This window comes from Mytilus trossulus, chromosome 3, assembly GCF_036588685.1.
Source record: "Mytilus trossulus isolate FHL-02 chromosome 3, PNRI_Mtr1.1.1.hap1, whole genome shotgun sequence".
NCBI lineage: Eukaryota > Metazoa > Mollusca > Bivalvia > Mytilida > Mytilidae > Mytilus > Mytilus trossulus.
This window is the reverse complement of record NC_086375.1, coordinates 50,479,717-50,491,836: the sequence shown is the minus strand read 5'-3', so window position 1 is coordinate 50,491,836 and position 12,120 is coordinate 50,479,717. Positions and strand designations below refer to the sequence as shown.

The 12,120-nt window shown below is 31.9% G+C and overlaps 1 protein-coding gene across 1 annotated transcript in view; it reads right to left on the bottom strand.

The window, feature by feature from the left end:
• LOC134711754 (uncharacterized) overlaps window positions 1–12,120 on the bottom strand; it is a 75,361-nt gene that overhangs the window by 742 nt on the left and 62,499 nt on the right. The window contains exons 43-50 of the mRNA XM_063572611.1: window positions 10,304–10,390; window positions 9,286–9,380; window positions 5,837–5,944; window positions 5,180–5,240; window positions 3,777–3,884; window positions 3,164–3,228; window positions 1,867–1,938; window positions 464–633 (exon numbers count right to left, since the gene is read on the bottom strand). Coding sequence (XP_063428681.1) covers window positions 464–633; window positions 1,867–1,938; window positions 3,164–3,228; window positions 3,777–3,884; window positions 5,180–5,240; window positions 5,837–5,944; window positions 9,286–9,380; window positions 10,304–10,390 — 766 coding nt within the window. The remainder of the gene's footprint in view (window positions 1–463; window positions 634–1,866; window positions 1,939–3,163; window positions 3,229–3,776; window positions 3,885–5,179; window positions 5,241–5,836; window positions 5,945–9,285; window positions 9,381–10,303; window positions 10,391–12,120) is intronic.

Below are 12,120 nucleotides of genomic sequence, written 5' to 3'. Positions count from 1 at the left end.
CTTTGTATAACATATTGACATACCAAGAAAATAGGTGAATGTCAATGATCATACATTTTCTTAATTATTAACAATTCATGCATGTTAATTGTATCTTGAATTACCAAGTAAATTAAGAATCATTCAAACAGTAAAATTTGTTAAGATTGATATATATTTCAATATATACTTTTTGATAATTGCATCTTCATAGTCACATGCATATACAAGAAGGAGATACTTTCCTCCAAATCTCTCTGACACAGGTATGTCCGCCATTTCTCTAAGACATAGGTATGGACAAATATCCGATTTTTAAAATAGTGTAGGGTTACATCATCTAATCCTACACTTGAATATTTTAAAACTATGTTTTCTGACATTGATTGCTCATCAGGTTTGACAAAAAAAGTCACACATGTCAATGCAGTAGTTTTTAATATTCTAACTAGTTGTGACAACAATATGATAGAAGGATAAGTACCTAGTTCTTCTTCTGCTTTCTTTCTTAATTCTTTTATTTTCAGTTCTCCAATCTTATAAGCACATGCTTGTCCTGGCCAAGTGATATATCTATTTATCTCATTAGACAGTTCATTTTCACCAGAAGCAGTGTAGTTTGACATATATTCTATAGCTTGTTTTCTAGACCACCTACAAGCAAAAAAGTTCATCATAATCATTAATGTGCTGCAAATCTTAGTGCAGAAACCAATATGTTTTTATATGTTATCCTTATATAATTGTAGTTTACCAAGAAAACTCTCTGATCAGATACACATATTGTTCAATACTGTTCAGTGTGCCAATACATTTCAGAGTTTTTCACAACTGCATATTCAGTTCTGTTCATACACCTCACAGTCTTAATTAACCTTGGTCCTCCAACAGTTCTTGGTGTACAATAGAACATGTATGACAGATAATGATTTTTTACTACAATGAAACTTATTCGACTGCCAAAGATAAATGAACATATACACTGCAGCTGTGCTATTTGAGCAGTCAAATTACATTGACTGTATATTTATATGTCATATACAGTCACTGACCGTATATCATCTTGATTATGATATTGACAATGGGTTTCCGTAGAATTTTATTTATGACGTCAATAAAACATACAGGTTCGCGGAAATTTGACGTCGTCTGCTCCAAATTAAAAATCGATGGGTTTTACCCTAAAGAGTTCATTTAAAACAGTTATAAGAGTTGCAGTATATAAAGAATAACCATACATTGATTTGAAATATCAATGTTATTTGTACTCGGCTCGAAACAGTTAGAAATGCTCGGCACAGCCTCATTTTCTACCTGTTTCTAAGCCTTGTACAAATAACATTGATATTTTGAGACAATGTATGATTATTTTATATATATTACCTGAATATAAACGAGGTCAAATCATTGTCTTATAAGTAACCAGTTATTTGTTAGATGGCAAGGATGCATGAAAAACAACTTGCACAAAGACACAAGAATCAAAACACTGCTTAAACAGTTTTTGTAGAACCTGACTAGAAAGTATAATTTCAAAGCCAATGACAAATAATAAATAAATCATATTCTTCTAAACCCAAGTATCAATCAATACACATCCAATGGATCTAGTGTAAAGGCTTTTTATATATAGCTACTGTTTTAGATTAGAAAGAAAAGAACACTCAAAAACATGTTTTAATCCACTTAATTTGTTCTCTGTTGAATAGTTATATTATTGGCAATCATACCACATCTCCTTACTTTGTATAGCCGTCAATAATGTTATCAAATAAAAAAATTACAGTTACGGTTGAGATTCCAGATGTCCTTCTTCTCTAGCATATTGATTTATTTACATGACATGATTTACTAGGTTCATTAAAATGTAAAATTTTAAAACCTTACCCCATATAGTGAAGTCCAGTGTCAACTACCAGTCTGCAGGCTCGGAATATTTCCTCGCTATAACGACCTAACCTATATAAAATTATATTCAGCTTTAAAAAGAAGTAAGCATCTTCCCAACAGTCATGAATACAGTAAACCCTGCTATCAAGGTTATCTCTATTAAAGGAAATTTTTTTCAAGTCCCTCCCATTTTAAACCTTTATTGAAAGGTTTCCTCCCTCATGAAGTCAGTTTTCCCTGGTGACCTTTATATGCAGGTTTGACTGTAGTTTACTTTGTTCTTGAAAATTCTAGAAAATTCTTATCAGGAAGCTGTGAAGGTCTATAAATCTATGTGGAATTTTCTAAATATGTGTGTTGTCTCTTAAATAAAGTCAAGCCTTCCAGTTATTATTTTATAGTGTGTCTTTCTATGTTGTGATGCTATACTACTGTTTTAAAAAAGGGAGAAGGTTTGGTACCATTAAAAAGTTTAATCCTGCTGCAATTGTTTGCATCTATCCTAAGTCAGGAATCTGATGTTCAGTGGTTGTCGTCTGTTTATGTGGTTAATAAGTGTTTCTCGTTTCTCTTTTTTATATAGATTAGACAGTTTGTTTTCCCATTTGGATGGTTTTACACTAGTAATTTTTGGGGGCCTTTATAGCTTGCTGTTTGGTGTGAGCCAAGGCTCCCTATTGAAGGCCGCACCTTGAACTATAATGGTTTACTTTTATAAATTGTTACTTGGATGGAGAGTTTTCTTATTTGCACTCATACCACATCTTCCTATATCTATCATATCTTCTACTATACCATTATAAAAGCAATATATGAATGAAATTTCCAACACTGCTAGATTCAATTCATAAATATGAATTAAATATTTGAAAGGATCAGCAAGCTACTGCTCACAGATGATACCCCCCCCCCCCCCCCCAAACATTTTGGTAAACTGAGAAAGTTGCTGAGTGATGAATCTGAAAACGCATCACACTGTATAGCACACTTATACAAACCCTGAATCAATCTTTCTGAAATCCTTGTAGTGTAGTCTCATTTCAACTTGGCTACTCATGTGTAAAATGATGTAAGTGTTTGGTAAACAGGAAGTCGTTTTTCATGGTTGACAGCTATATGGAGGCCAATACTTACTTAAGTAATATACACTTTTTATGAAATCTAGTTGATAGTTGTCTCATTGGCAATCATACGTACAACATCTCCTTATTTTTATATAAAGAGTCAGGATATAAAAATACACAAAAATATTGTAAAATCTTTTTTCATCATTTGTAAACATACAAAATCTTACATTTGAGCATCAGTTTTATAAACACCCATTTCCTCTCCTAAGTATTCAGCATACAGAGCCCAACCCTGTAATAAATATACATGGATATTAAGATAAGATATACAAAAATAAATGGTTTTGTATTGCAAAAGATACTTTTGAAATACCCCATATACCAAATAGAAGATGAAAACAAACAAAATCCCATATTTGAAATTTATGTAACATTGTAATATTTGTATTGACATTTTTCATTAATAAATACTGTTTAAACTAAAACAAACAAATGGAATAACACCTGTTTAATTTATGTATGATACAGTTGCATGGATAATTTCAAAATAAATTGTGACAATGATAATTATCATCCACATAAAACATTCTTACTAACTGATATCATGATTTTGAACTACAAATGACTTTGTGATTTAAATTAATTGTTTAATAATCGATTTTTCTCTTCTCTGAATTTGCTATTTTAAGGCAGAAAAAGACAAACATGTTTGAATTTTTAATTTGCACATATCAAGACAAGTAGGATAGAAATTATACAGAGATACATTCTCAAAGTCCGTTTATAAAATATGGCATATCGTCCATGAAAGAATTGATATTTTGATAAATATATATATACCTCTACAAAGGCTGTATAAAAAGGAAACAGTGTTGGTGGCTGGAAGTATTTACTGTCTAAACCATGTCTTCTAAAACCTGCATTCTTGGCTAAGGATTGTATACTTATCTGTAATAAATTGTTCAAAACAATTGATGTAAATTCAGAAAATATTGCATGCATTAATTATTAATGCGATGTTGTCGTTTTAGACTTAAACGCAATTTTAATTTTTATGATTTTGAGAAAAATTCTATTTAAATCATATAAAACTAATTCAAAATGCAAGTTTAAGTTATTGTGTTTACAACTCTATCGCATTTTTGCAATAATAACAAGAATGTGTCCATAATATATGGATGCCCCACTCCCACTATAGTTTTCTATGTTCAGTGGACCATGAAATTAGGGTCAACACTTTAATTTGGAATTAAAATTAAAAAGATCATATCATAGGGAACATGTGTACTAAGTTTCAAGTTGATGTAACTTTAACTTCATCAAAAACTACCTCGACCAAAAACTTTAACCTGAACTTCCCACTATCATTTTCTATGTTCAGTGAACCATGAAATTGGGGTCAAAACTATAATTTGGCATTAAAATTCCAAAGATCATATCATGGGGAACATGTGTACTAAGTTTCAAGTTGATTGGACTTCAACTTCTTCAAAAACTACCTTGACCAAAAACTTTAACCTGAAGCGAACGGACGCACGTATGAACGAATGGACAGGCGAACGAACGGATGAACGAACAGAGGCACAGACCAGAAAACATAATAGCCATCAACTATTGTAGGTGGGGTATAAAAAATTTCTGAATTTACAGTATATAGTAACTTCTTATACAGTCCTGATACAATGCTAAGTATATCTAAAATATATAAAAGATATTAATATATACAGACAAATAGACAAAAAGATGGGTGGAAGTTACCAAAGGGATAATATAACTAATTAGCCGAAGAGAACCTGACAATGCCATGATGAAATGGAAAGACAAACATTTTTGTCCACAAACATTACATTGAAAATTAATTGAAGATTTTCTATGCTAAAAGATAATCATCAAATTAGCTTTTCAGAAATAATAGTTAAAGTTATCCTTGATTTCTTGTGAATGATTTTACTGCAAATATAAATAGTTAAAGAATGAACAAAAAGAGGAATTAATTAGTGCAAACTGATACCTATAACTTATGTTTTCATGAGAAGATGGTCATAAATAATTAATAAAAATACACTTTGTTAAAAAATTCTTATCTTATTTTTGATTAATAATTCTAAGTTTCTAAATAGTTTTATATACAAACAACTGTCATCATTACAGGATAGTTTGATGCACAATATGAATAGTTATATATGGGTTAAGAACACAAATACGTACTGGTATATATCAGATCACAAAACAAAAAGTCTAACCTGTAGATGATGCCCTGGAACTGTTTCATGCAGAGCCAAAGCCATAAATCCAAATGTCGGCCTGGAAAACAAATAGATAGATTTATTATGAATGATAGTATAGTATTAGTACTGTAATCATTTGAAGAATCCATCCTTGGGACCATTCAGACTTAACATTTTGGTTATATCTATGTTCATCGTAATTCACTACTACAGTGTCACCTCTAGACCAGCAACACCTAGCACAGAGTTTCCACATATGTTTATTTGCTTCAAATATTTTGTATTTGATGGCTTATGGTTAGGTATGCTTTTTTTAGACTTTACCCTTTTTGCGTTTTTCTCCTTTCTTGTTAAAAATAGGCTTTGTTTTTATATGACTTGTTAATGTTTTTCCTTATATGACTACTAAAACATTTTTTGGGGGGTTTATCAAGCACATATCTGATCTTCATACTTCATGTTTTTTTTCGTGTGCCTGAAGTGTTTTCTTAGGATTTACCTTTATCATTAATGCTCAAACCTAAACAAATTAACTTCAGAGATAAAAATATGTATAATACATAAATTAATTATATTCATTTTAATTAGTTAACTAGTTTTGGTGCATGTATTTTGCTTTTTATCTGTATTAGAAATCTTTTATCAGTTCAGATCATATAAATGTAAGCTTACATTTCTGTAGGATGTAGTCCATTTACTTGGAATGTTCCTGGTTTTGTTCCATCAGGAGATCCTGTTAAATACATGCCCAGGGGACCGTTATATGGCATAGGTTCAACCCTATAGTACAATAGAACAAAATCAATGACATCTTATAAATGAATAAAAGATGCTTCAGTTACAGTTACAAATATGTAGAAAGTAAAAATGCAAGGACACATACATACATAAGACAAAACTAGAGGCTCTAAAGAGCCTGTGTCGCTCACCTTGGTATATGTGAATTAAACAAAGGAAGCAGACAGTTCATGACAAAATTGTGTTTAGGTGATTGTGATGTGTTTGTACATCTTACTTTACTAAACATTCTTGCTGCTTACAATTATCTCTATCTATAATGAACTTGTCCGTGTAGTTTCAGTGGATAATGTTAGTAAAAATTCACGAATTTTATGAAGATTGTTAAAAATTGATTATAAAGGACTATAACTTCTTAGGAGGTCAATTGACCATTTTGGTCATGTTGACTTATTTTTGAGTCTTAAATTGCTGTATATTATTGCTATTTACAGTTTATCTCTATCTATAATAATATTCAAGATAATAACCCAAAACAGCAAAATTTCCTTAAAATTACCAATTTAGGGGCAGCAACCTTACAACCAGTTGTCCGATTCATCTAAAAATTTCAAGGCAGATAGATCTTGACCTGATAAACAATTTTACCACATTTCAGATTTGCTCTAAATGCTTTGGTTTTTGAGTTATAAGCCAAAAACTGCATTTTACCCCTATGTTCTATTTTTAGCCATAGCCGCCATCTTGGTTGGTTGGCCGTGTCAAAAACCACAATTTTTAAACTAGATACATCAATGATGATTTTGGCCAAGTTTGGTTAAATTTGGCCCAGTAGTTTCAGAGGAGAAGATTTTTGTAAAAGTTAACTAAGATTTACGAAAAATGGTTAAAAATTGACTATAAAGGACAATAACTCCTCAAGGGGTCAACTGACCATTTTGGTCCTTTGACTTATTTGTAAATCTTATTTTGCTGAACATTATTGCTGTTTGCAGTTTATCTCCATCTATAATAATATTCAAGATAATATCCAAAAACAGCAAAATTTCCTTAATATTACCAATTCAGGGGCAGCAACCCAACAACATGTTTTCCCATTCATCTTATAATTTCAGGGCAGATATATTTTGAACAGATAAACAATTTTACCCATTGTCCGATTTGCTCTAAATGCTTTGGTTTTTGAGTAATAACTAAAAACTGCATTTAACCTCCATGTTCTATTTTTAGCAGTGGCGGCCATCTTGGTTGGTTGGCCGGGTCACAAAACACAATTTTGAAACTAGATACATCAATGATGATTGTAGCCAAGTTTGGATTAATTTGGCCCAGTAGTTTCAGAGGAGAAGATTTCTGTAAAAGATCATGGAGATTTACGAAAAATGGTTAAAAATTGACTTTAAAGGTCAATAACTCCTAAATTGGGTGAACTGACCATTTTGGTCATGTTGACTTATTGGTAAATCTTACTTTGCTGAACATAATTGCTGTTTACAGTTTATCTCCATCTATAATAATATTCAAGATAATGACCCAAAACAGTAAAATTTCCTTAAAATTACCAATTCAGGGGCAGCAACCCAACAATGGGTTGTGTGATTCCTCCGAATATTTCTGGGCAGATAGATCTTGACCTGATAAACAATTTTACCCCATGTCAGATTTGCTCTAAATGCTTTGGTTTTTGAGTTATAAGCCAAAAACTGCATTTTACCCCAATGTTCTATTTTTAGCCATGGCGGCCATCTTGGTTGGTTGGCCGGGTCAAAAAACACAAATTTTAAACTAGATACATCAATGATGATTGTGGCCAATTTTGGTTTAATTTGGCCCAGTAGATTCATAGGAGAAGATTTTTGTAAAAGATCATGGAAATTTACGAAAAAATGGTTAAAAATTGATTATAAAGGGCAATAGACAACTTTCGAGTTCATCCGTCACCGGAAAAAAATCGTCAATTATACGCGCCTTTATCGCAGTCATCTGTGCGTTTAGGGGCGTCGTCACTTCCTTACAAGGTTGAGCGAGTGGTTGGAAAATTATAATTCTATATTGTACGAATTATTCGTCAAATTGAATTCTAAAAATAGACAATCAACACTGCTGTCATTAGGGAATTGTCAGTAAGTACCTACAGAGCAACCATTATTTCTAATTTATCCTGCACAAAAACGATCACTAAGACGCTTGTTGAACGTAAATAGTGCAGGGATACAGGCGAGCCCCTCTATCTGGTAAATGACGTCATAAAGGCGTGCATAATTGACGAGTTTTTGCCGGTGACGGATGAACTCGAAAGTGGTCTATTACTCCTAAAGGGGTCAACTGACCAATTTGGTCATGTTGACTTATTTGTAAATCTTACTTTGCTGAACATTATTGCTGTTTACAGTTTATCTCCATCTATAATAATATTCAAGATAATGACAAAAAACAGTAAAATTTCCTTAAAATTACCATTTTAGGGGCAGCAACCCAACAATGGGTTGTCTGATTCATCTAAAAATTTCATGGCAGATGGATCTTGACCTGATAAACAATTTTACCCCTGTCAGATTTGCTCTAAATGCTTTGGTTTTTGAGTTATAGGCCAAAAACTGCATTTTACCCCTATGTTCTATTTTTAGCCATGGTGGCCATCTTGGTTGGTTGGCCGGGTCAAAAAACACAAATTTGAAACTAGATACATCAATGATGATTGCGGCCAAGTTTGGTTAAATTTGGCCCAGTAGTTTCAGAGGAGAAGATTTTTGTAAAAGTTAACGCTGGACGCAGAACGACGATGGACGACGCCGGACAACGCCGGACGACGCCGGACGCCGGACGCAAAGTGATGAGAAAAGCTCACTTGGCCCTTTGGGCCAGGTGAGCTAAAAATGAAATTATATATCTTAAACAGCGCAAAACTTATATACATTTTAACTACCACAATTTCCAACAAAACAAATACTGTACAGAATAAAAATTAAATGCATATTATAATCACAATCTCTTTAGGAATAAAACCACTCATTCAAAGCCCCATTGATTTCTATGTTAAATTATGCAATTTCAAGCATTTATGGCTACTTTATCTTAAGTTCAAACAAAGTGGCAGTTATTTCATGTCAAAACTATACCTTATCCTGACTTGTGCTGAAAAATTTAACATACCTTCAATTGCATATTAGAGAGTTCTGGTTCCCAGAAGTTATATAGTACAAAAACAGGTACTTCTGATCTGAACAACAATAATATATCAATCCAACAAACACAAACCTTTGGTATTTCATTGCTTTTGTAAAAAAAGAAAAATTGTGATGACTGATCTAGAAAATGTAAAAACAAATTGATATTACAATCTGTATATGATTGGGCAAATAAATACGTATCTTATGACTTACACTAAAGGTAGATTAGGATTGTCTTTGAACAGAGTGTTTAGTTTGGGTTCTATCTGTCTCTTAATAATATCCTCAAATGTTGAAACGACTTCATCCTACAAATATCAAATAAAAAACATTTTTGTAAGTACATACATATTGCTGTACAAGTGTACTGTGAAGTACACCTTAATATATAGATTGTAGGATCTCATGATTTATTATCTGTTATTAATAAACAGATGACATTTTGTTATCGAGTAAAAGATTCATTTGCATAATACAGTCACCAAAGGAGAAGGTCCGGTAAGGGCTGATTTTGGCCTCAAATTTCAGGTTCATCTAACGAAAGTTTTTGGACACTTTTTATACACTTAAGTGTCTATTTTAATTGATTCGATTAGTTAATGTGTAAGATTTTAACGGATTTAGACATTAAAAGCTCTCTGATTCAAGCTTAAATATGAAAAATCTATCAAATATGCCAAAAATCATCACTTTGTAGATGTTTTTTGTCAAAAATGAAAGTGGCCGCATCCGTGTTCATCCTCAACCTTTATATATGTTTTGTATTATCATCAAATACAACTAACATTTCAATATAATGAATGAACACAAATGCGGCCACTTTCATTTTAGACAGAAACCGTCTAAAAATTAACCAAAATGCTAAAATTTGGAAGATTTCAGTAATTAAGCATGACTTAATGATGCTAGATTACGATACTTGTGCATTGTATTGTCAAAAACAGCTCATATTTATGAAGCAGAAGATTTTTACTTTCCAAAATATAGCTTAAAGATTACATTTTCACAATTTTCTAAAACTGCTATATTTTGGGGCCAAAAAGGGGTCTTACTGGACCTACTCCTTTGATTTCTGATTTATAAGTTGATGATGCTGCAGAGGAGAGAAAAAATAGAATCTCAAAGATTAAGTCATTGAAATAATTTATTTTATGTTATAATATTTATCAGGGCTTTTTTTAAAGTATAATAATTACCACTATGAGTATGAATAACCGAGAAATATACTTACCTCTGATTTTAAGAAGTATGAAGAATCATTCTTGAGTTGATTGAAACCTTCTTTTATACTTCCATTCATTCCCATTTTCTTAAATATCTATAGAATGGAAAAAAACACTTAATTCAATATATCTAGAAAAAAAAAAAAAAGGTATCATGAAAACAAGCCACCAGCCCAGTAGTCATTACTTCTGAGCTGACATGAATTATCATTGGTATGGTCATATTTATAAATTAACTCTTTACAAAACTTTTGAATTTTTGAAATACTAAGGCTTTTCTACTTCAGGAATAGATTACCAAGGCTGTATTTGGCAAAAAATTTCAGAATTTTGTCACCGGATATATTTATCCATTTTGGTTCATTATTATGCATTTCATATTAATTGTGTTTTCCGTGTTATATGTTTTCCATTCATATCATATTCATATTTCATATCATCATGTTTCTTGACGATTGACGACAATAGTTTTGCACTGCATATTTTGAAATAGACTATAGCTTTATACGCTATGCTTTGCTTTACGTACTCAATATTTAAATTAGTACAATAGAAAGTTAAAGCGATTCTTATTATTGTTTAAATGATATATATTTATATTTAAATAGCATGAGTTATGCATGAGCTCAAAGCGCGGCAATACTAACCATATATATATTAATACAATTTCACTTTTAAAGTTAGTCACTGGTCATTATTACAACCGGGGAGGCGGCTGACTAATGTCTACACTGCAGGTACTTGTAAATTTATTTATTCTTTTAGCAATGTTTAAAATGTTTCAATTAAAGTAAAGTTATTTTAGTATTTCATATATAGAATTCAGTATGGCTTGAAAGCCGCATTTTGGTATATAAGTTAAGGTCAGAATAAAGCTCCGTTGCATGCAAATATTTCAGTATAATATTGTTCATATTTATTGGAACATAATTGTAAACTTGGTTTACAATTTGTATACTTGCAGATTTATATATTATAAGTTATATGGTTCGCTACTGACCCCCTACGGATCCATAGAGGGTTAGTAAAATCCATAGGGGGTGAGGCCGGAGGCCGAGTCCCCTATGAATTTTATTCACCCTCTATGGATCCGTAGGGGGTCAGTAGTTAACCGTATAACGTATTTATCGGACGCTGGACTTTTTCTGCGATGTTTTGTTGAAAAATAAACAATGAAAAACAACAACATTTATAGATGACGTCGCCATTAACGCGTCATGAACCCCATATGAAACTTACTAACCCCATACGGTCTCATAGGGGGTCACCACGTGACGGTGTTTAACCAATCACAACGTGATAATTCATCTGTGGTCCGATAAAATAAAGTATTTATATATTGGACGACTCATTAAATGCAGAAATGGCCCACACGCATTACAACGACAAGTTTATGGGTTTATCCTGATTTATCCCTCATCCCAAGTCGATATTATATGGTGTCCCATTTTTCCTGCGACAATTTTGGTCCTAAATGCTCTTTTTATAACTTTTTTTTTATTCGAGCTTCACTGATGAGTCTTTTGTAGATGAAATGCCCGTCCGGATGTAAAAACAAAATTCAATCCTGGTATCTATGATGATTTTAAGCTGATGAAAATATTTAGCAAATATTATTTAAAGATAATCAATCACTTTATTTACCTGAAGTAGTGAATTGATCATACATTTTTTTTGTACTCTGAATTAAATACAACTTAGTTAAATTTGGATTTATGATATTTCATGTGTGTGCAAACAATTTAATATGAATCATATATTTGGTTTCTTTTCATTCAAAGTGGTGTCCTTGAGTTAAGGGGGGCTAAACAGGTATAAATTGATT